This window comes from Kryptolebias marmoratus, linkage group LG9 (assembly GCF_001649575.2).
Source record: "Kryptolebias marmoratus isolate JLee-2015 linkage group LG9, ASM164957v2, whole genome shotgun sequence".
Classification (NCBI taxonomy): domain Eukaryota; kingdom Metazoa; phylum Chordata; class Actinopteri; order Cyprinodontiformes; family Rivulidae; genus Kryptolebias; species Kryptolebias marmoratus.
This window is the reverse complement of record NC_051438.1, coordinates 25,466,119-25,489,273: the sequence shown is the minus strand read 5'-3', so window position 1 is coordinate 25,489,273 and position 23,155 is coordinate 25,466,119. Positions and strand designations below refer to the sequence as shown.

The following is a 23,155-nucleotide window of genomic DNA, read 5'->3' as shown; positions in this document are numbered from 1 at the left end:
AACAATACAAAATTAAAAGTCAGGAAGGAAAGTGGTGAATTGATCTTTGCAGTAGTAGTAAAATCACTGGAAAATCTGTCCATGACAGAAGGATTTATTTCCTTTTTGCTGATTTAAAAACAGATATATTTTATGAATGAGAATTCTGTAATTATCATTAATAAAGCAACAATAAAACAACATAAAAGTTTAGGATGGGTTCCATTTTTATTCAGAAGTCTGAATTTCAAAAATGCAAATTAAAAAAAAAATAATAATAAAAACTATTGGATTGTCTTGTAGTGATAACTGGAACTTGGAAAGTCAGAGATTTATAACCAGCCTCAACTTGGAAATCCAACATGGCTGCCAAACACAACCAAAGTAATAATAGCTGAAGAAATAAACTATATATTTAAACAACAACAACAAATAATAAAAATTTAAACAGTACAGGAACTCGGATTGAATGATCATTCCTGTGGAGTCTTCCAGTAAAGCTAAAGGAAACTCTGTTGCCACAAACCTTCGAAAGGCCAGAGGCAGCTTATAGGTGCTTTGCTACAGTTAAGACAAATTAATCTGGCTGAAGGGCTTAGCGTGCACCAGAACATGTGTCGAGTGCATCAGGTGTTTACAATAAACTGTAATGGAAGGTGTGTTGTTTTATTGCAATACAATGATTTCTATAATGCTTTTCAAGTTGAAAATAGTAAAGTATTTTAAACGTTAGCTCAACTGTAGTATATAAATCAATTGTCTGTTCGACAATCCTATAAATTCACAGGAGCTCAGCTTAACTCAGGCTCTTTTTCTGACTTGCCTCAGTAAAGTAAAGCATTTTGAGTTTTGAGCATTTTAAACAACATGACTTGACAGCACAAAGAATATCATAGATCTCTTCAAAACTGCTAAAACTGAATCTGAACTTGTAGCATTTCAATTTTTATGAGACTCTACTGCTAAAATGCCAAAATGGCACCCACTGTCATGACAATGACTCTGTCAAAAATGCAAAAGTAAGATACCATTAGGCACGTAAAAGGACAAAAAAATAATTAGAACTTCTCCATCTTTTTGTTCTCAGGCCTTCAGGACAATCCCTGGTTCTGTGACTGTAAAATCTCCAAGCTGATTGAGATGTCCAAAATGGCTGACACACCAGTGGTTTTGATGGATCTGTTCTTGACCTGCGCTGCTCCAGAAAATTTGGCAGGTGTCCTTTTTCAGCGTGCTGAGCTTGAGAACTGTGTGAAACCATCAGTGATGACATCTGCAACAAAGATAACATCTCCTTTGGGTAGTAACGTCCTCTTACGATGTGATGCCACAGGATCACCAACCCCAACTCTTTATTGGACAAAGTCAGATGGCTCACCAGTCAACAACGCAGGTATTATATTATATGGTTTTATTATAATAATAATAAAAGGAAGAAGAAGAAAATACCTATTTGAGTTTTTTGAGGTGTATATTTTCAAAAAGCTGCAAATGTTTGAAGATTTTTATCACCTGATAGAACAAAACCACAATAATGTGATCAACAAGTCCTGACTTATACTGACTTTTGCATTTTTGCTCTTCTATCTAGTTCAGGAGTCACCTGGGGAAGGCATAAAGTGGTCCATCATGAGTCTGAATGGAATAGAGTACAAAGATGCTGGGAACTACAGTTGCAAAGCTAAGAATGTTGCTGGTTCTGCAGAAGCCACTATTTGTGTGTCAGTTGCAGGAACCATCAGCACCACAACCCCTCCACTGCGACCTGGTGGTGGGACTGGACCGACTGGCCAATATATGACACTCACTCCCCCAACAGGCAACTCTAACTCACCATTCATGATGACCACGGTCTTCCCAAGACTATCAACGACACTTTCTGTTCTCCAAAGGCAGCTCAGCTCAATCTCTGGCAATGACTTGCAGAAGGGCTCACTCAAACAAATAAAAAATCAGCAAGGAGGTAATATGAAGAAACTTGCAGCAGATGAAAAGAGCAAGAAAAATGATGCATCTCAACCAATTAAAAATCTACAGATTATGGAAGAAACAGCTGACAGTGCAGTGTTGCTCTGGACTGCAGGTGGATTATTAAATGATGCTCCGCTGACAGTTGTATGTTCACCCTATGGTGATGATGACACTAAAAGGACGATGGAAACCAGAGCTGGGAGTGGAAAAGTGCTCCTTGATGGACTGTCACCAGGGATGAGGTACTCGGTTTGCCTTGTAGCAAAAGGGACTCCTGCTGGAAAAGACCCTTGCATTGACTTCTATACAGAAGACAGTGAACAGAACCAGCTTTTCTTTATTATAAGCGCTATTGCCTGCGCTTTAGTTCTGCCTCTTATTGCTCTACTGATCTACAAGATTATTGCTCTTTACTGCAAAGGACAGAACACTGCGTTGGACGAAGATGAGCTAGAAAAGGAGAGTTATGTTAAGTTTGAGACAATTTCAATGAAACAAAGGACTTTGAACTCCCATCCCACCGAGCTTTGGGCAAGACGACCAACTAATGAGTCCCAGCGACTGCTGCTGTGTTCTCGGTCGAGCATTGACTCCCAGATGACTTATAAAAGTGACAGTTCTCGCTCTGAATATCTCTGCTGATGTCAAAGCTCATGGCCTACACTCTAACACCTTGCTAGCAAAACAGTAAAATCTACTTGCCTTGCTGAACAATACAAACAAAAAGGATAAAAATTAACCTTTACACTTTTTTAACAGTGAGCCAATAACAATTACTGTGATTCACTGACAGAATTGTTAATTGCTAAAGATTTATTTAATTTATTTTTATGTGTCAACAAGAAACATTTTGTCTGAAGGTTGTTGGTGTTGGAAATTGATGTTTTTATTCTTGTCTGGTTTTTAGCCTTATTCAATCAACTAAATGTTTATTGCTGTGGGGTTTGATTTGAAATGAGCCCTTACAGGAAGCATGCCAGTAATCTCCAAATTGTGTTTGATGCTGATTTTAATGCCAAAGTTACGAAGTGTCAGATATGAATATTGTGGTATTCTCAGAGAGGGCCCAGAATATTCCCCATTTCATCTACAACATCATTGTTGCTTTAAAGGTCAAGCAAACTGTTGCCTTACTAGACATAAAAGTACTGTTTTTACTGTGTTTGATAGAAGACAATATATGACTTATTTCACAAATATTGCCACCTTATGATTATTTGTGAATAAATGTCTTTAAACTCATATCCACACTGGTTTTTAATAAACTAAACTTGATATCTGAACTGGCTGTTGAATGCTATCTAAAAAGTTTTTTTTTCTAACACTTAAAAAACTTTACAAGACTCTATTGATCATTTAAATGAACGTTTATTAGTTTACTATTCAAAAACTACAAAACTGCAACATTACAAAGACATAAATATATAAATGTGTGTTTTTGTGTGCATTACTTTTCTTTGTTTCTTTAACAGTCTCTTATTTTATTTTATTACTAACAAATGACTAAAATACATCAAATACATCAAATTTGGTTAGAAGACTTTCTATGGTTTTCTATTGCAAGTACTACACACTTGCTACTTTTCTTAGAAATAACTCAGCTGGGCTCCAAGGAAGCTGTACTGATTTTAACAGACCACTGAATTGTCAGAAAGAACCAGACGTACACCAATACAAGTGTTTTCTCTTTGAATAAAAAAGTTGTTTGCAAATCTGTGCACACAGTTACAAATGTACTAGCATAGTTTTCAAAATGTAAGGCGTAGATGTCCAATCTGTGCACAAGCATAGCAAATTCCCATACATTAAATACAAACCTCAAGGCACAGAATAGGTTTGTGGCTCTTGTCCACTTTGCTAAAAGAAGGTGATATCAGTAAGTATGGTTGTTAAGAACAACAAGAAAAAGTATGTCTCACACAATGCAACAACCACTCTAAACTCATAGGGTAGTTTAGGTGATCTGTGTCTGTGTCATAGGAATTTCACACAGTTACAGATAAAACTGATCTGACCTGTGTTCAGGACATGCTCCCAGCAAAGAAAAACAAAGTCAATGCAATGTGAAAATGGCTAGAAATAGAATACAAAACCTCATAGGTGTGTGCTCATACTGACTTGTGAGTACAGTAGAAAGACGGTTGGCATATTTGGCTCTGCCATACTGCTACTACATCTCAAACATACAGTCTGCCTGATGATTCAAACCCATGTGTGACTCTTATCCAACACACTGCTCAACTGAAGTGTGATTAAGAGGGCTAACACTTTTATTGTGATCTGTCTGGGGTAAAATGGTGGGGAGAGGTCAGTGGCCTTCAGTCTGGAGACAAGGCAACTTTCTCAGCAGTGTAAATCTTCTGCTTCTCTACAGGGTTACTGGTGACGCTGTTCCTAACAATATCGCAGTCATAGAGCATGAATAGAGGCTTTGGTTCCTGGCCTCTGTTAGCTGTTCTTCTGGGTACGAAGAGGACAAGCAATTTAGGGATAATCTGCTCAACTCTTCCGACATTCTATATAAATGACTTATTCTAACAATTCCTCCTGGGAGCCAGATGGACCTGAACAGGAGTCAGTCTGACATACTGACTTGTCATTCCCACACAAGGCATAAAACAGAGTTTACTGTATGTGTGGCTTCTGGAAATTACACTAATACTGTAAGAATTCATGAATTGAGTAAAACTCAAAGTTAACAAAGAAAATACAGTGAGATGCTATCAGTGGTTCCCACAATCTCCTCCTCATCTTTCTCACAGACGTAAAATCTCTGTCTCAAACAGAAAACATGCATCTAAATTCATCACGGACATAGGTCAGTGGGTGGGGAGTAAGGCTAATTCATTGTTGGAACAGTTTTTTTTCCAGCCGAGCCTCAGTTTTGAGAAGATCTTGCTTCAGTGCTGGACCAGCAAGTGCAAAATTTACCACTTGGGTGACAAGAATTTGAGTCTTTGCTTCCAAAACAGACTGGCAGTCAGAGGGGTAAAAGTAGGGGGAGCAGGACCCCCCCACACACCTTTTTTTTTCTTTAGGAGAGAGTATTGCCATTCTCATGGAAAAGTCCACAGTCTTTTCAGTGTGGCTTTGAATCCCTTTAGCATGAAATCGTATGGTATGTAAATCTCACTGTCTAAGGTCTTTAGCTTTACACAAGGATGCCAAGAATCCAGAAAAAAGTTCTGTTTAATTTTTGGGAATTCTTGTGTGCTGGGGTTGATAGAGGGAATGCCTGAAACTAAGTGAACAGGCTTGGCAGGAACAAAACACAGGATTATGCCAGCTGCAATGATAATAACAGCACTAATCTATTTTTTGGTGCAAAGTGCCAGAAGCTTGGCACTTGGGACGATATGCTGGGGAGAAAGACTATCAGACGGAAGAAACGGCAGCTGCATGGGTGAGTTTGACATGTCTCTAATCCTCATCAATACAATCATTTCTTACTGTCATTTAAAGTGTTACAGTCTTTGTTTCTCTATAGTGTGCTTTACACAAATCAAAATACTTTCTTGACCTGGCATCTTTTTTAATAAATAAAATTGTTTTTTTTAAATTTCTTAGTTTAATTGCACTAATGTTTCAACCAACCTAATAGCAAAGAATAGATAGGCTGAACAGGGGGCAAGATTCATGGTCATATAATATATTAATATATGATTATACGTATTATATGACTTTTTTATTTTAATGTGTAAGTGTGATCAGTCTGGTATATGGCAACAAGATGAAGTTTATGACACAATATGCTGCTCTGTTTTTGATAACACTTGGTCAACTTTTCAGTAAATTGTGTCAGTACATTAAAACATTAGGTGTCTGACACTTCCTAGTATAATATTAATGACAAAAGTTATTTACAGCATGAATAAAGTCCATAAGCTACATGATAATCAACTGTTTATCTGTTAAGGATTATGTTCCTGAAATGTACTATATAAAAGGTAAATAATAAGCAACCCACAGCAGAACCTTTCTGTTGAACTATTTCTGAATACACATTTTCTCAAAAGGGTTTAAATTGGACTCTGTGGTGGCCAATTCATGCTTTAAAAGCTTGTCTAATACTCCCAGAACCAGACTTTCACAATTTAAGCCTAACATTGTCATATTGGTGTAATCCTGTGCCATTAAAGAAGAAAAATAAAATGTTTGCTTGTCATTGAGTATATCTAGACAAACTGTTGCTGAAACTAGACCTGACCAAGTGAAGCATCCCAGGGTTATATCCTTAAAGTTAATACAGAAAGTGAAGCTTTCTTAGGCCAGCCGAGAAAATGCAAATCTTTAAAAGTTTATCTAGGATGGCAACTAAAATTGCTTTAGCAAAGTATTTAATTTCCACAGTACTAATAGTCATGTTGACCATCTTGTGAACTTCTGAATCAATGATTAATCAAAAGGCATCCGAGCAACTCAAGGACAGCGACCATCTTTTCTTTTTTTTCTTTTTTTGGAGAAGGGGTGGAGGATCTCAGTCCAGACGTTTTATTATGTTGTTTATCTGGTGTTACTCATTGTTTTCATCATTCCATAGAGTTAAGAGCAGTTTCTGTGGTTGCGCATGACAGTGTTGTTATTATTGTGACAGACTAGAGGACTTTCTGTCATTTTTTGGAGAAATAGCACAGATTTGTTGTCTGCTCATGTTCAGGTTTTTCAGTTTCAGAACGCCAGCCATGAATAGGAAAGCATTTGCTTTGTCTCCTAAAGTTAAAACCCCACATAGCTGCTGTTTCAAACTGATTAACACCCTGTGTGCTGTTGTCATCTAAAGCAAAAACCTGCATGAGAAAAACTGCTTCTGCCTTTCGCTCCATTCATTGCTGCCAGCACAAAAGCTATTTGTTGCTAAGGGACTGATGTTTCATCCAGAACCAGCAGTGGCTGCTTCTAACCATCACCCCATCACACTGGTGAATGGGTTTTATAATTAGACAGTTTGACAAATTTAACACTAACAGCAGAGTGATGCAAAGCTAGAAGGGGCTGCTACTGAAGCATTAACCCTAACACAGCTACTCCCTTGTTTGTGGGATTTACGTATTTAAACTGAGAACATGCATCAGAGAAAGCAGTTTACACATGAATTTTAAAAAGTAGCTTCTAGTATTTTTTTTTTTCCCAAACAAAAGTGCCAAAAGGAAAAAAAGGTAGAACCAAAGATACTTTTCATATTCTTATTATTACTGAAGATAGTTACATTTAAACGTGTAAAAAACCTGCTACAAGATTCTAATGCTTCTATTCAGTCATGATATACAAAAACCGATTCACTAATTTTAGCCATTTGGAAAAAATGTTCCAAAATAATAATAAAAACAGTCATTAAAAATCCAAAGACACTGCCAATTTAAAACCTTCTGTACGATCCTATAAAAACAAGTTATTACACAACTGAGTGAAGGTGATAAATGCATCAATGTATTAAAAACAAGGGATGTGTGTTTTTGTTTTGATTAAGATTTACAGCCTTTCCTGATATTCGGCCATGGTAAATCAATCCATCGGATGGGCCTCGATGGAAAGAGCCACAGAAGGCTCGTGGCTGGTGTGGGAAGCTCCATCCTGCTCGACTTCCATTTCAAGGAGGAGAGACTTTACTGGGCTGACAAGCACACAGGCATCATCTACGAAGCATCCGTGAAGGAAGCACACAGAAAGGTGATTACGTAACGGTCCCAAAAGCTGCAGAGATTTGAAATCGGTGTCACTAGATTTTATTCTCTTGTACGAAATGTTTTCAGTTTTATTAATCTAAAACAGTGGTCTCCAATCCTGGTCCTGGAGGGCCACTATCTCGCAGGTTTTACTTGTTTCTCTGCTCCAACACACTTGATTTGAATCAATGTGTGATTAACAGGCTTCTGCAAAACATGAAAAGGTAATTTAACCACTATATCATGTATAGTATATCAGTATATATCAGTATATCTAAGACCAGGATTGGAGAACTCTGACCTAAAGCATTAGCACTCATCAATTAGCCACAACAATAAAACCATCTGACAAATATGTTCACCATATGTTAGCTAAAAAGTTCAATTTGGGTAGAGGTCTAAACACATTAGAGGTAAAGTTATTGCATTAAACTCTTGACGTGTTCCCAGGTCATTCTGAAACAGATTTTCAGGTGTTAGGGTGGGTTGTCTTCATGGCTGAAGCAGCTGGCATTGGGGAGGGGGTATGTTTTATGTACCTGTCAAAGTAAAGTCCACATAAGATGTCAGGGCACAAAATAGCACTGCATAATTACAAGATGATCAATGTCATTTCTTTTTCCCTGTCAGTGATACTTGTGCAGTTGCTGAATGGTGTGACAGTTTAGGTTTATTTATGTGCATCGATATATTCCTTTTGGAACTATTTGATCCAATGATTTGACATAAATGTGTTTTTGTTTGTTTGGTTGGTTTTTACAGAAAATCTATTCGCATGACAAACACATCTCTGGCCTTGCAGTGGACTGGATTTGGAACTGTGTGTACTGGACAAGCAGGGAGAAGGGGGAAATAAAGCAAATAGACCTAAATGGGAAAAATGAGAGAACAATCTTAAGACACTTAACCCAACCAAGTTCTATAACTGTTGATCCCACTAACAGGTAATCCATTTTACAGCTACTGATTCAATTTTTTGTCCAATACAGATTCAAAACAGGCATCAATTTATTCATGAAGTTTAGTTAAGTTTATTTATTTATTTTAAAAAAGGGCAATAAATCTTCTCTCACTGAGAATGATTGGCACAGAATGACAGACCACCACATACCACAAACTTCTCTAATCAAAGACTTTTTCATTGTAATTTAATATTTTAATTTGTTAATGAGCCTAAAATGCCAAGACTTTTAATTTGTTTCACTTTGACTTTATTATTGTTCTCTCTTGCTGAAATTATTGCCACTACAGTTTATTGTAATGAGTTTGAGACCAAGAAATATTTTAATCTAATATATATATTTTAATAACATAATATATCATCAAGAAAAAATAAATTTTTTGATGCATTATTTCATAACAAAGTCACTAGGCTGTTTTGATAAACATGCTTTAAAATTAATTCTGCAGCCCTGTCTGATAAAACAAATACTCTGATTATTTCCTTTTTCAATGACTGTATGAGCTCAGCACTAGAAGTTGTAAGCACCCATGTCGTCATGTGTGAGAAACAAAATCTCTGGATTTGAATGTAACGATCTGAAATAATTTGCAGGTTTTTATTTTGGCTGAGCGGTGGGATAACTTCAGGAATCCAACGTTCTGATCTCATGGGGCAAAGGAAAATGACCTTAATTGAAATAAAAGAGCAATTCATGGTGCTGTCGATTGACAGGGAGGACAAAAGGCTGTTCTGGGTTCAGTTTGGTTTACGAGGAGAAAGTGCCGTTGCTTCTTGTGACTACGATGGGAATGCTCTGCACATCATGGACCAACCACTTTTGTAAGCAGCTACTCTGATAGTCTAGCTGACACAAGCAAATCAACATTTCTGGAAAAAACATTTAAAATATTGCTATTGTCTTTTTGTTTTGCATTTTTACTGTTAACTGAACTGTCAGGTCTCAGTCACTTGGATTATCAGTCTTTGTGGACCATGTATACTACACTGATGCTGTATCCCGGGTTATAAAACAAGTAAACAAGTACACCGGTGGACAACCAGAGGTTGTTAATATTAAACAAATGGCTAAACCTCCTGTTGATATCAAAGTGGTGCACCCCCTCGCCCAGCCAGCAGGAGACCCTTCACCGTTTCCTGGTAACAAACCACCTTGATTTATTTCAATGACTTTTCAGTTTTGTACACAGTTTGTCAGATTTTAAAATAAATTCAGAGACAATGTTCTAATACTGTAAAAATTTTGCTTTTTTTTTTTTCAAACAGGCTGCGATGAACAAAGTGGGAACTGTGTGAATGTGTGTTCCCGTCTGGCAGAGCACGGCGTTTGTCAGTGCAGCGAAGGCTTTGCTCTCAGCAAGCACGGCACTCATTGTGAAGGTTAGTGAGGCATCTGTAACTTAACGTCCATCAATGAAGGAGTTATAATTGGGAACAACATATTTCTTTTTTTTAGTTTATAGTCACTGAATCAGGTCTGAAAAGGGCCACTACTCTGACTGCCTAGCTGTAAATACTGAATGTATTCTTGTTGGACTGAAACTAATTTTAGGAAAACAAAAATGTAGCAGGTATTTACATAATTAAATTTACCTAAAAACAAAAAAGGTATTTCATGACATCTATCTGTGTGTGACAGATATAAATGAATGTGCCCACTGGAACCATGGCTGCTCTCTTGGTTGTGAAAACGTCCCAGGCTCTTATTTCTGTACCTGTCCGAAAGGATACGCTCTCCTAGCAGACAGGAGGACATGCCGAGGTACAATATTATGTTTTTAATATACTATATTGGTTTTTGTGTTGTTATTAGGAGCATGAACAACTTAAGAGGTAAAAAGTGAATAAAGTGAAAGCTAATTCGGATTAAGCTCACTGGTGACACACTAAACATAAACAAACTATTAACTTTGACTTTTGCTGGATCGTAAACACACTTATGATTAAATCGTGCTGATTTAAACTATTTCAATAAACTGTCCATGTTTTTCATTCTACTACTAATCAGTTATAAAATATATTCCCAAGCTCAATTAGAATAACACTAAAAATCTAAGAATAATAAAAAATACAAACTGCACAGAGTTGGTTTTTTTTTGTTTTTCTTTGACATTCCAGAGAATAAACAATCATGTCATCAATGTACATAATTTAGGTACACTGACAGGTAAAATTTATAACAAGCATTTTTTCAAAAGGTTGTTTCTATCACCATGGCGACTGACGCTCGTTTAGATTAGATCCTTTGTGGCACCAATAGAGATGGCATTTGCCCACCAGACACTATTTTGACCTCTGAGAACCTTTAGAAAGGCTGGGTCACTGGCGTCCAGACAGACGAGACATTTGTGAGTCGCCAATTGTGTGTTTGGTTGCTCTGTGTGAAACACTGACACTTTGTCACACTCCTACAGGCTGAACTGCACTCAGATCAGGAGGCTACGTCAGAAAACTAACGCAAAAAATATTATTTTTCTAAGCTACATTGATAAACTAAATTTAAAAAACAAGATTCTTTTGTGAACCTGATCAAACTTTTCTTCACTCAAACATGCATTTGATAACATTTAAATCACTTCCTGGTATTGTGCAGCTTTTCTTGCCGTTCTGCCTCCATGCATGGTTGTTCATGTTTGTTCATGTTTGTTATTGAGCAGCTCGATTGTTCGCTAACAGAACAATACGTCCTTATTTTTAAGTGAACAGAAAATTCAGACAGTCTATGTTGGCTCAGATATTTTTCATTGCATTCATTCTGGGATGTTTACTTAGATAAACAAATGAAACCTACTAATTTCATGAATTTCTCTGTCTTGTTAATGTAGTAGCCGTTTTTTTTTACTGACTTCCCATGCAGTGATTTATTTTAGAAGATAGTACAACACATCACCAAAATGTTTTTTTTTTTTTAATTAGACCTAACTGATTAAGTTTTTTGTGGCCAGCTTATGTATTTATTTTTACTAACCTATCATGAAGGCACTCCTGCTCACAACATCTGCTCAGGTGTGTACTCTGCTTTATGTGCTGCAGAAAGAACTGAGTGTTTCAACAATCAAGTCTGGATAAACTGCACTGACACAATGCATGATTTACCCTGAGCAACTTTACTATGTTGTTTACAAGAAACAGTAACAAATGAGTGCATACCAGACAAAAGTGTAAACAGATACTGGTACACACACAAGTGGTGGTTGATAAAATTGGCTGTCTGCTATTTTAGTCCACCTTTAATCCTAATCTTTTCTCCTCTAATCCCACTACTTGGAAGGCAAGACAATAAGAAAGGGTTCAGAGACACAATGAGATTAAATGATGAGGTGACATTTGCAATTAGGAACATACCGTGCCTATAAAAAGAATTCCCCCCTTTGGATATTTTATCATTTTATTTCTTTCAAAACTGAGTTGTGGTCAAAGTAAATTGGCCTTATTGACAAAAAAGGCAAAATGAAAAACAAAATGAAAGTGAATGTTCTATGAAGTCAATTAACAAAAAAAATAATCAAACCCCTTTTCAATGAGAAAGTTAAATTCAGATTTCTACAAAGTAATGTCAAATAATACAATACGTGATTGCACAATTTTTCACCCTCTTTAAAGAGACTGTCCTAATTCAACTCAGAGAAAAGATACAAAAGGATTTCCAAGGCCCCGAACATCCCCAGGAGTTCTGTTAAATTCATCATCAACAAATAGTAGGCATAACAGGCTGTCCTCACAAACTGAGGGACATTGTAAATAGGAGAATAGTGAGAGAGGCCACCATGACACCTGTGACTACTCATACAACACTTCTTTTGTAGACAGCATCAGAATGTCCTCCAGTATTTCCCTATATTTTGCAGCATTCATTTTACCGTCTATCATTAAAAGCCTTCCAGGGCTGGCTGTCGAGAAGCACTTGACCATGGAGTCTTCCACATGTCATCTGACAAACTCTGAGTTTTCTTTACCAATGGCTTTCTCTTTGATACTCCCTCATAAAATTTGGACTGGTGGAGAACCCGGGATCAACACAGTTGTTGTAGCAGTGTCTCTCATCTCACCTGCTGAAGCTTGCATTTCCTTCAGAATGCTCACAGGTGTCTTGGTGGTCTCTCTCTCAATTCTCCTTCTTGCACGCTCACTCAGTTTGTGAGGACGGCTTGTTCTTGGTAGAGATACTCAAATTCCTTCCATTTCTTGATGATAGATTTAACAAAACTCATAGGGATGCTTAAGGCCTTGAAAATCCTTTTGCATCCACCCCCTGACTCGTACTTTTCAATAATCTTTTCTCTGAGCTGAATTAGAAGAATCACTATAAAGGGGGTTAATATTTATGCAGTTCCTTATTTTACTAATTGACATTTCTTTGTAGAAATTTAAATTTCACTTTCTCATTAAAGAGGGTTTTTTTAATTCTTTTGTTTGTTTGTTTTAACAAAAATGCCAATTTATATTGAGCCTGACTAATACCAGCAATAAAAGGGTAAAATATTCAAAGGGATGAATACGATTTTGTTTTCTTTATAAGCATTGTATCTTGTCAGCAGCTTTGTCTGTCAAAGGTATTTAGCAGACCTTAAGAACAAACACTGTAGACAATAGAGATGACAGCAGAGATTACAAGGAAGAGTGTACCTGAGCTGCTAATGGATTGTTTTAATCAAAAATCAAACTGAATTTTGTACAATATTCTGAAAAAAACATGCTTGACAACTGAGTTTTATGCAGAATTTCCCCATTGAAATAGTTTAATAATTATTTGATTACAAAACTATTTATTTACATTCTATTTACAATAATTAATCAAATACAGAAAGCAGTCAGCAACTTTCTTTATTGTTGATTTATGGAAAAGCATCAGTAAATAGAAATAGTTGTGCCTTCACCAATAGACAGATGGTAACTTTTCATCCTAAGGCTCAAATAGTGCTTCTATAGACTTTAGCCCACACGAGATGTCATTCTCCTGTGAGCTAACATTACATCACCTCACTATGTGAACTTCTCATCACACTTTCTACCATTTCAATAGGATGAAGCCTGATTTCATAAAAGGATTTTACCAGAGCAGAGCCTAAGAAGCTTGATGTCCATCAGGCTCACCTGCCAGTTAGGTCCCAAAATAGCCTGGAAAAGTCTCAAACATGTAGCATCACTTTTACTTTTTATGCTGCACTTGATGCATAATTGTAAATGTTGCAATAATTGTTTTTTTATTTTGTTTATCTTTAATGTTTTGAAGCTGTTGACTGATTTGTGTTCTGCACATTCATTCTTGTTGTACAGCAAAAATGCCATCTCTAAGAAGATATTTCTTTTTTCCTTAAATAGAAATAATACAATGTGAAGGCAACAATACAAAATGTGGCCATGGATGCCTGCAGTCAGAAAACGGTACTGTCTGTGTTTGCCCTGAGGGATCCGTTCTACAGGAGGATGGACAAGCGTGCTCCGGTATGAACAACAGTTTTCAAGTAATGAATTAATTTGGCCTTCATTTCAAAGTAACAAGAGGTAATGATTGAAAATCCCACCGTGTTCAGGACACCCCTTTAGAGGCCTATCCTGCCACACGGCTGATTAAGCACTTGGTCACAAACATTTAGACTTCAGTGAGACTGCAAATAAAAATTTATGTATTTTATTTTGCAATATTAAGTCAGGTTTGAGTCGCTAATTAGACTCCGACAGTCTTAGCCCATTGAGAGACTACCTTAATATATCAGGATAAAAACAGACTTGATATTATTGTTATTAACTTTGATTTAGACAGGTAATTTCATTGGGAGAGGTGGCCTCATTTACAAGACAGACCTGTAACACAGACACAGAACATCAGCTTTTTTTTTTTCTTTTAAAAGGTTTGTTGTAACTTCAACATGTTTACCGGGGAAAATACATCTTTACCTTCCTTTGATAACATAAGTAATGAACACTTGGACAATCAATTTAAAGTCTGCCCTTAAACGAATTTGCCTTCCTGCTCATCACAAAAACCTTAAATAACCAGTACCCTTTAGGATGAAGGCAATACTTGTTAATTAAACTTTTTGTAAGAAAACTAAACTCTGCAGTGAACTCCTATTTAAACTCACAACAATCATTATTTTTCATGATTAAAGAGAAAAAAATCATGTTTACCATACCTTAAACAACTTTTTTTGTCAGGTAGCGTTTGTGTCTTGTTAAATAATAAATAATTTATCTTGAATGTTAAGCATCTGTTCTAATGAAGAGTCATTTCTGAAAGTAAAGGTTGAATTAAAGTGAATAAATTGTTGGTAGAAAGGTTAAAAGTCCTGACAGCAATGCATTGTGGTAACCAGGGGGATTTTAATTACTGAACTACGGGTGGGTGTCTGAGGAACATAAATTTTGATCAGTGATACCAAACTGTGGTAGAACATACATTTATGCACACAGGCGTAAGACTAATTTTACTCAATACCTAATCAAATACTGTCAACAAGATAGCAGTTAATGTAAGGAAATGTAAAATGTTGACACTGGGGCTAGAACCAAGTTGTTAACACTAATCTGGGTGTCTGCAGGCTGCTCATCAGCAGACAGAGGCGGCTGCAGTCAGCTCTGTACCCCCCTCAGCCCCAGTAGGTGGCAGTGTGGCTGTTTCCCTGGCTACGAGCTCCACCAAGATGGCAAACGCTGCACTGCAACTGGTGAGTCACGCCACGGCGGAGCAGACAGTGGAGGCAGAGAAGCCCACACAGAAACACACATCCTACCTGCCTGGATCTCCAGGCCTATGTCTGTCTCTGAACGGTCTGCCTGAAAATACAAAGAAAGAGCTACTGTGGTGCATTTATTCATGAAATATTATATTCTTATTCCTCAGGGTCTCCACCCTTTCTAATAGTTGCCAATCTAGTAGATGTGAGAAGAATGAATCCTGATGGCACGGAGGATCAAATCCTAGTGAAGGAGCCCAGAGGAACAATCTTAGCTTTGGACTATGATCCTGTCCTGAACCAAGTAAAAACTCTTTTGTTTATCTTTTCCATTTTCTTTATGTCTTTTTTTCCCTCCTGCATTTATACAGGAATACATTTATGCGATTTATGTAGTACAGCAAATAGGTGCAAACATCTAGTGACACCTAGTGGTCGTGTATTTTACTGCATGTGTCCTTTATAATGTCTACAAATCTTTGTGTTGACTTTTTTAAAACATATATTTGTATGTATTTGAAGGTGTACTTTGCAAGCATAAGTAAGAAGACAATAGAGCGAGTTGATCTGAGCAGTGGGTCCAGAGAGGTTCTTGTCTCTGATGGTTTAAACTCTCCAGAAGGACTGGCAATTGACTGGGTTCACCGCAAGATGTACTGGACAGACAAAAGGTGTGCAGAGTCTGATAAATGTAGATGTAGAGGCTTGTTCCTGAAAAGTCTGAATAGTTTATAATAAGAAAATTAAACAACAAACAAACAAACTAATTAATATACCTGTCTGTCATTTTAGGTGTATTTTTTAGGTTTTGGAAATATTTTGAAGTCACTGCTACAATCAAAAACTTGATAAGATCTAATATATTTAACTTCCTGATACCTCTGTGTACAATTTGTGGTTCAGAAGAGCAGCTGTTGGCTGCAGTACTCTCTCCGGACTGCACAAAGAAACAGTTGTGAGAGAAAGGCTGGAGAAACCAAGAGGAATAGCAGTTCATCCTCAAGCAGAGTGAGCAGAGTTCTTTTTTCTTTTTCTCTCTCATAAAATATATTTTACTAACTGCAACTTTACACATTTCAGTTCTAGATATATGCAAAGCTAATTTCACTAAGCAGGATATCACTCTGACATGAGGAGAAATCCCAGTGCATTAGCAGAAAATCACATCTGTAATTGACTAAAGATCAGAGACCATAAAATATATGAATGAGTGAATTCTTACATAACTTTCTTATTAGACTTTTAGATACTTGAACACCAACCCACTCCTTATGGTGTCCTTTTACTGTATCAAAAATTATAATTAGCAATAATCTATTATTAATTGTCTGCATATTAATATTAAAAAAACTTAAAATCATATCATCTGTTGGTTCAAACTAAATATTACAGAAACATAAAGCTGATACTTGCTTTTCCTGTCTTATTTATCTTAAAGAAAGTTATTCTGGACTGATATCGGGGCTCGGCCTGTTGTGGAATGTGCCTCTTTGCAAGGAGCTGATCGAACCGTTATTGCAAGCACCAACCTCGTGTCACCAACCGGCCTGACCATCGACTTCGCCGACAATCGACTGTTCTGGTGCGACCAAAAGAGGGGCCTGATAGAGACAGCTGCCTTTGATGGTTCAGATCGGCGGATCCTGTTAGAGAACCAAGTAGGTGAGGTTTGTGTGAAACATATACATGCAAACTTAGAGCACTGCAATGCACTGAAATAAAAAAAAAAAAACATAATAGTGTTGTAGATTTATACAAGTTTATGTTAGGATGATGTTAGGAGTGAAAAGTTCAGCTGAAACTGATCAATTGCAGTTTTACAGCAAGTGTGTTTTGCCAAAAAAATTAATTAAATGATAAATGTAAGAAAAAATATTAATGATTTCTGTCACTATAGGTCCTTTTTAGGATCATAAACCCTTTATCACCTGGTAAAATGTGCCCAAACCTTTATCAACTAGTGTTTTTGTGTTCACAGTTAAAAACAACCACTCACCTGAAGCTACTTTGTTAACTCGTGACTTTTCGTCTTCCGTTTGAAATGTCTCAGGTCGCCCTTTTGACCTTGCAGTATTTGAAGACAGGCTCTGGATCTCTGACTGGGAACATCAACAGCTAAGGAGTGTCCACAAGCGGACAGGGATGAAACTGCAGCGGATTCATGGCAACATGGTCCAACCAGCATCTGTTGTAGTGGTTCATCCTCTTTCAAAACCAGGTACCTGAACAGGAAAGCAACTACACTGAAAAAGGCTAATAAACATTAAAAAAATGATTCAACAGTTGCTAAAGTGTTTAAGCTATCACTGCACTAAAATATTGGATCTGAAGTTTCTAAATCCAACAGCCTGTAAGCCAATCAAATAAATAATTTAAAAATAAATATGCCTAACTTTGTAAAACCCCTCCTCAGGAGCAGATGTCTGCCTACACATGAATGGAGGCTGCGCTCAGGTGTGTGAAAGCAAACTAGGATTTCCCCTCTGCTCCTGTCTGCCACGTTACATCCTGTCGCCTGATGGGAAAAGTTGCTTGGCTGCTGATGTTTCAGATGCAACTGCAGGTAACTTTACCTCACTTAGCTGCAGAAAACTTTATGAACCAACAATTAAAATGAATTCTATGATCGTGTTCATGTTTGTGTAGAATCTGGACACAGCAACCCCCGTGATTTAAACAAAACATTTAACGACGAGGGCACACCTCTGACCACACCCGGGCAAACAACTGAAAAAGGGAAGACTGATTTCCACTCGGATGGAGGAAACGAGCCAAGGTTCTTCACAGAGAAAATGGTTTCAGGTAAAGCACCGTTTTTAAATCAAGTGGTTTGAATTTCTTACCATTTAATTTTTTTCTCTCTCTTGATTAAATGTTTATTTCTGTCCTCTTCTCGGTCAGACCAGAATAAGTGTCACCCACTCCGTTGCGATGTGAATGCACGGTGTCAGACGAATGCCGGAAACCCGCACTGTTTATGTCAAGAAGGTTTCACAGGTGATGGGCAGACATGTCTGGGTGAGCATTCTGCAATGAACGATATGAGACAGAGGGCCTTTTTCACTTTGTGAAAACAGAATTTTAACCTTTTCATCACCTGTACTGAATCTGACTGGACTAGTAAAAGTTTAAAGGTGACCCAGTGTTTTTCATTATTAAAATAGATGTAGTGTTTGTTGTCCATCCCTGCAGCTAAAATACAGTAAAACTGCATCTGAAAGTTAAATAGTACTACCCATTTGATGTCATTCATTGGTCAGCTTTCAATTTTGTTAAAGCCAACTTGACAATGTTAGCTTTTAATAGATTTTATTTCTTACTTTGGTTTGGTTTTAAGGAAACTGGTATTTCAGTTTTTTTAAAAGATGTTCTTAATGTACAAAGTCTAAAAAAACATTATTTATCCAATAAATAATTCTTTCTTTCTCCACTTTTCTGCATCCACTTTATCCTGTTGATAAAACGTCAATAATGAACCATGAAATGTCAAATATTTTATGCATCTTAACTTATGTGATATTACAATTAATGTCTAACTTAGAAGGTTGAACCAAGAGTATAAATGCTAGAATTAGGTTATTTTTTCTTCTCTTTTTGTCCCTGGATATTATGGCAATGAGCAAACATGCCAAGGTCTGTTTTAATAATTTTAATGAACATGTTTTAGTCTTTATTTGGATTACAGTTCTGTAATGTTATAGCATTAATAATCATTTTTAATCTTATCTGCAATGTGAGGTAATCATTTTCATGACTAGGTGGATATATTTTTTACCTGTAGTTTAAATAGCAGACTAAAATTAAGGTAAGGTATACAACATTGCCATGTTTTGCATTTATGTAATATAAATAAATTACCCTCTTCAGAGTTGGAAACCATGTCACCATGGAGGACGTCTCCAAGTCCTGTCGATGTAAGCACCCGGCGCCACAACAGTAACTCAGCAGAGAGGTGTCCCTCCAGCCATGAATCCTACTGTCTGTACGAGGGAATCTGCTTCTACCTTCCTGACATGGAAGCCTACGCCTGCAAGTAAACATAAATAAAAAAACACTCATCTTATTTTTCAATTTGACTGACAGCGTTTAAGTTGCTCTTGACTGACACCTTCATAATTCAGACACTTTGCAAATGTGACAGAAACATCAGGTCTGTGTTGTTTCATGGCAGCAAACAAACAGCAGGTGTCACTGTTGTTCTATAATCAAAACCTTCAACAAAATAATGTATATCCTCTATTATATACAAACAAAACAAATAAATACAGTTCTGACAAAAGATAAATAGCATCATATTTTGAAATTAATTATTTAGGAGTTTAATTGCATATTTAACTTACCTCCATTTTACAAAGGTGAACTATAATTTCCTGTCATGTTTAAAATAATTCAAATAAAAATTAAAAACTTGTATCAATGAACAGTGGATGGCCACTCCTGAAGCTTTTTCTGCCTCATTTCTGAAACCAGCCACCTCCTGTATTTAATTTGCCAGACTTTCAGTATTTGCATATAAAACAGCACTAATTTGATCAGAAGCAGACTGATGCTTAAGAGACTACACGTCTTTCTTTGGGCAAGTTTTTGATGCATTTAATCTTGGGCTAAACTTAGACCTAAGCTAAAATATGCATTCTTATTTGATCCTGTCTTAATTATGAAAAACCCTTGGAATGAGCTTTTCTTTGACATGTTGCAGTTGCTTACCAGGCTACATCGGGGAGCGTTGTCAGTTCAATGACCTGGAATGGTTGGAGCTTCAGCGGGCTGAAAAAGAGAAGAGAAGGAATATTGTGATAGCCGGCTGCATGTTGGTGCTCGTTTCGCTGCTTTCCTTTATCGCCTGCGTCACCTACTGTTTCAGGTGAGAGGGAAGCTAAACGCTCAGTGAAGTGCATGACCTAATAGGAAAAAAACAATGGGTGTGATAAAATATAGCAAAGTATAAAACAACATTTCATTTTGTATAACAGTCTGAGCAAATATTCAGATGAAAGGAAGCAAGGATTAAATCATTTGTCAAGGATTAATATTTATAAGTTTGGGACTTTTGGTTAGTTTTGAACTAATTCTATTCATGTTTTATTGAAATTGTAAAAGTGTCAGTCATGTTAAGGGTTTAAGAGGGTTTCTATGGGATTTTCCACCCTAACAGTTAAAAGAATCTGTGGAAAGCTCAATTATGTATACCTTGACATATTTTACTGTGTGCAGTGATGTTTGCACTGCAGTAATGATGTTCAACACCAGCGGCCTCGTGTTTAGTTATTGTACAGTGGCACAGCCAGCCAGCAGGGTGGACCTGCTCCAGTAATGAACGAGTGCACAGCATTTAGAAGTGTCTATCAAACACAGAGTGGCATGAGCCGTGTAATGTAGGTGTTTCAGCAAGCCAGCAGGGGATGGAGGAACATATTACACGTGGAGCGACTGACATACAACCCTGATTAGCTGAGTGAGGAGCATACATAAACCACATACTGTGACACCCCTGTTATATTTCCACAGGTGATGTATTTAAGTAGCTGATTTGTTTTACGGCTGTTTTGCTGCTGGTACTCTCCAGTCTTTTGCCTCAGGAAACAACCCCTCCCCTCACACCTCTACACCCTAGCATTTATACTCTTGGTTCTCTGGTGGATGTGGCACGCTTTCAATTACATGGTTGGTTTAGCTTGTTCTACAGCAATTACACATAAAAATAGGTCATTTCTCAGCTACTAAATGGAGCTGGTGAGGTATGACCCCCGTGGAAACGCTACATGGTCGCCAATAGCACCGCCTCAAATTGCCTTCTGCACTCGACTGTTTGGTCTTTGAATTTGTTGGGTTTGTTGCCCCTGCAGCCTAGAAACAGGTAAAAAGCTATATTTAAAAAGCTAGAAAATTAAAAGACCAACAACATTTGCTTTAGACATTATTTAGCATTGTATTCACTACTGTTTGCGAATATAAGTTATGACACATTGCTTAAATTGGGACAACCTGTGAGTTTTTTATTTATTCTACAGAAGCAGAAGGCTACATAAACAGTCTTCAGTGGATAACGTGAGTGAAATCAGCATGACAGATGCGAGCATGTTGGAGACCACCACGACCAGTGAAACTCGGGTAAGGCTTCTGCAGTCAAAAGGTTCAGACATATTGAAATACTCAAGAAAGGTGGGTTAAAGTCATATAAGTTTCTTAAAACTCCCAGACTGGGTGAAAACACCAAGACAAGAATAGACAAAGTAAAAGTTTTAAAGCTGTTAACAGAACCTGAGATATTGTTTGAAACCACAGTACGAAACGGTTGCAGAAAATGATGTCGAAGAAAAAGTCATCTCACCAATGAAATGTCCGAGGACAGCTGCCTGTCCGTCATGCTCGTCAGAAACAGGTACCAGAAACGTCCGTTCATCCACTTACAACATAAATCTACCTACTACAGACATTTTGTGCTTATTTTTTTTTAAAACACCTGTTGATTTTGTCACATTTTCTTTGTCAGGCACCAACCATTCATCTGACGAGTCAGGAACGTTGTCCAAACACAACAGAGGGTATGACTGTTCTATGGTGTCAGCTGTCGCCACGGAAACCAACCAACGATCCGACCGTCACTCAGATCCATCATCTGTAGGGCCAGCAACACCCCCTCAGACTCCCAGCCATGAATCTTCTTCTTCTTAGCCCAGTAAATAATAATAAAATGCAGCTGTACAGACTGATGAACAGTACTATAGATTTAGCATCACATTTTTGTAAACACTTTTCTTGTTGTTAAGAGATAAGTCCTCTCACACAGAACAGATGGAAAAATAAAGTTTAACTTTAACCCATCAATACAGGCCTTCCTCCATCGCTGGCATGATAAAGAAAAAAATTAAGTTCAACGATACCCTTTTTTGTTTTGTTTGCCTTTCCTAATCAAACACAATACCACATCTCAATGTAGAAACTACTGTGATTATATGGGTACATATTTGGTGTGTCACTCAGCTGTCTTAATTATGAAGCTTTGGCTGGTTTTGTTTGGGCAGAAGAAAAACACAAGATCACAATTATATCTATGTTTTGTATTTATAAATATAGACTCATAACACATTCAAAAAGTGTCTAAACTTCTAAAGTCACTACAGAAACAGTTCAGACTGATGCATGAAGTCAATAAAAAGCCTGACTTATTCAATTTTATGAATTAAATGAAATACATACGTTCTCTGAAAACAATTTGAAAATGTTCAGAGACAAATAAAACTTTCACTTTCAGTGTTAGGGTTGAATAAATGTGTTAGCTAAAGTGATGATTGCAACCTGAGCAAACTTGTAGATTCTGACAGTGAAGAAATGTATTTTAAAGTGCATTCTGTATGTTACACATCATATATGATTAGATTTGTGAGATATTCTCAGAGTTTTCAAGCTTCATTTTGGATGATTTCATTATAAAAAATAATTGATGCAATGGTAAAATGTTACAAGCAAACCTTGTGGTTCTGACTTTTTTTGGGGGCATCAGGATCAGGATGTTGAATCTTTATCCGTGTTCAGATTTTACTCAGACTGGTTCTGTACTTTTCAGCATGTACCATTAGCCTACATATATTCCTTATAATAACTGTACAGCAGCTGACAATACACATCACACAGTTCAGAATGTTTTCTACAAAACTCTAGCAGATTTAGGTGATCATGCATTGTAAAATAAATCTTCCTGTTTGTTCATATTCAGATAAATGGAAAATGAATAAACAAAAGTACAAAACCTTCTTCTGAAGAGAAACTGCCATGTTTACCACTAAGCTCTCGTGGATCATTTATTATGAACAATTTTTGACTTTTGAAAGGACTTAGTTACATTTTATGAATTATAAATAAAAAACTTCCTTTTAAATTTGCATGGATTTGTTTTCCTGTTC

The 23,155-nt window shown here is 37.0% G+C and overlaps 2 protein-coding genes and 1 long non-coding RNA gene across 3 annotated transcripts in view; 2 read left to right on the top strand and 1 right to left on the bottom strand.

Annotated features, from left to right (window-relative positions):
• Nucleotides 1-3,218, top strand: part of lrit3a (info leucine-rich repeat, immunoglobulin-like and transmembrane domains 3a) — a 5,431-nt gene extending 2,213 nt beyond the window's left edge. The window contains exons 3-4 of the mRNA XM_017417493.3: nucleotides 1,067-1,372; nucleotides 1,571-3,218. Of these exons, the coding sequence (XP_017272982.1) occupies nucleotides 1,067-1,372; nucleotides 1,571-2,592 (1,328 nt within the window). The 3' untranslated portion in view covers nucleotides 2,593-3,218. The remainder of the gene's footprint in view (nucleotides 1-1,066; nucleotides 1,373-1,570) is intronic.
• Nucleotides 1-20,019, bottom strand: part of LOC112450549 — a 26,554-nt gene extending 6,535 nt beyond the window's left edge. The window contains exons 1-5 of the long non-coding RNA XR_003039202.2: nucleotides 19,959-20,019; nucleotides 19,110-19,278; nucleotides 18,095-18,278; nucleotides 17,248-17,473; nucleotides 16,781-16,894 (exon numbers count right to left, since the gene is read on the bottom strand). This is a non-coding gene — a long non-coding RNA (uncharacterized LOC112450549). The remainder of the gene's footprint in view (nucleotides 1-16,780; nucleotides 16,895-17,247; nucleotides 17,474-18,094; nucleotides 18,279-19,109; nucleotides 19,279-19,958) is intronic.
• egf (epidermal growth factor) lies at nucleotides 4,850-23,155 on the top strand. Its single transcript, XM_017417492.3, has 22 exons — nucleotides 4,850-5,353; nucleotides 7,418-7,617; nucleotides 8,376-8,557; nucleotides 9,169-9,396; nucleotides 9,515-9,714; nucleotides 9,841-9,954; nucleotides 10,214-10,336; nucleotides 13,897-14,019; nucleotides 15,117-15,242; nucleotides 15,419-15,555; nucleotides 15,774-15,922; nucleotides 16,155-16,259; nucleotides 16,690-16,913; nucleotides 17,302-17,469; nucleotides 17,665-17,814; nucleotides 17,898-18,053; nucleotides 18,153-18,269; nucleotides 19,119-19,284; nucleotides 19,951-20,115; nucleotides 21,263-21,362; nucleotides 21,537-21,633; nucleotides 21,745-23,155. The coding sequence occupies exons 1-22, from the start codon at nucleotides 5,230-5,232 to the stop codon at nucleotides 21,924-21,926; spliced, it is 3,336 nt and encodes a 1,111-aa protein (XP_017272981.1). The 5' UTR covers nucleotides 4,850-5,229; the 3' UTR covers nucleotides 21,927-23,155.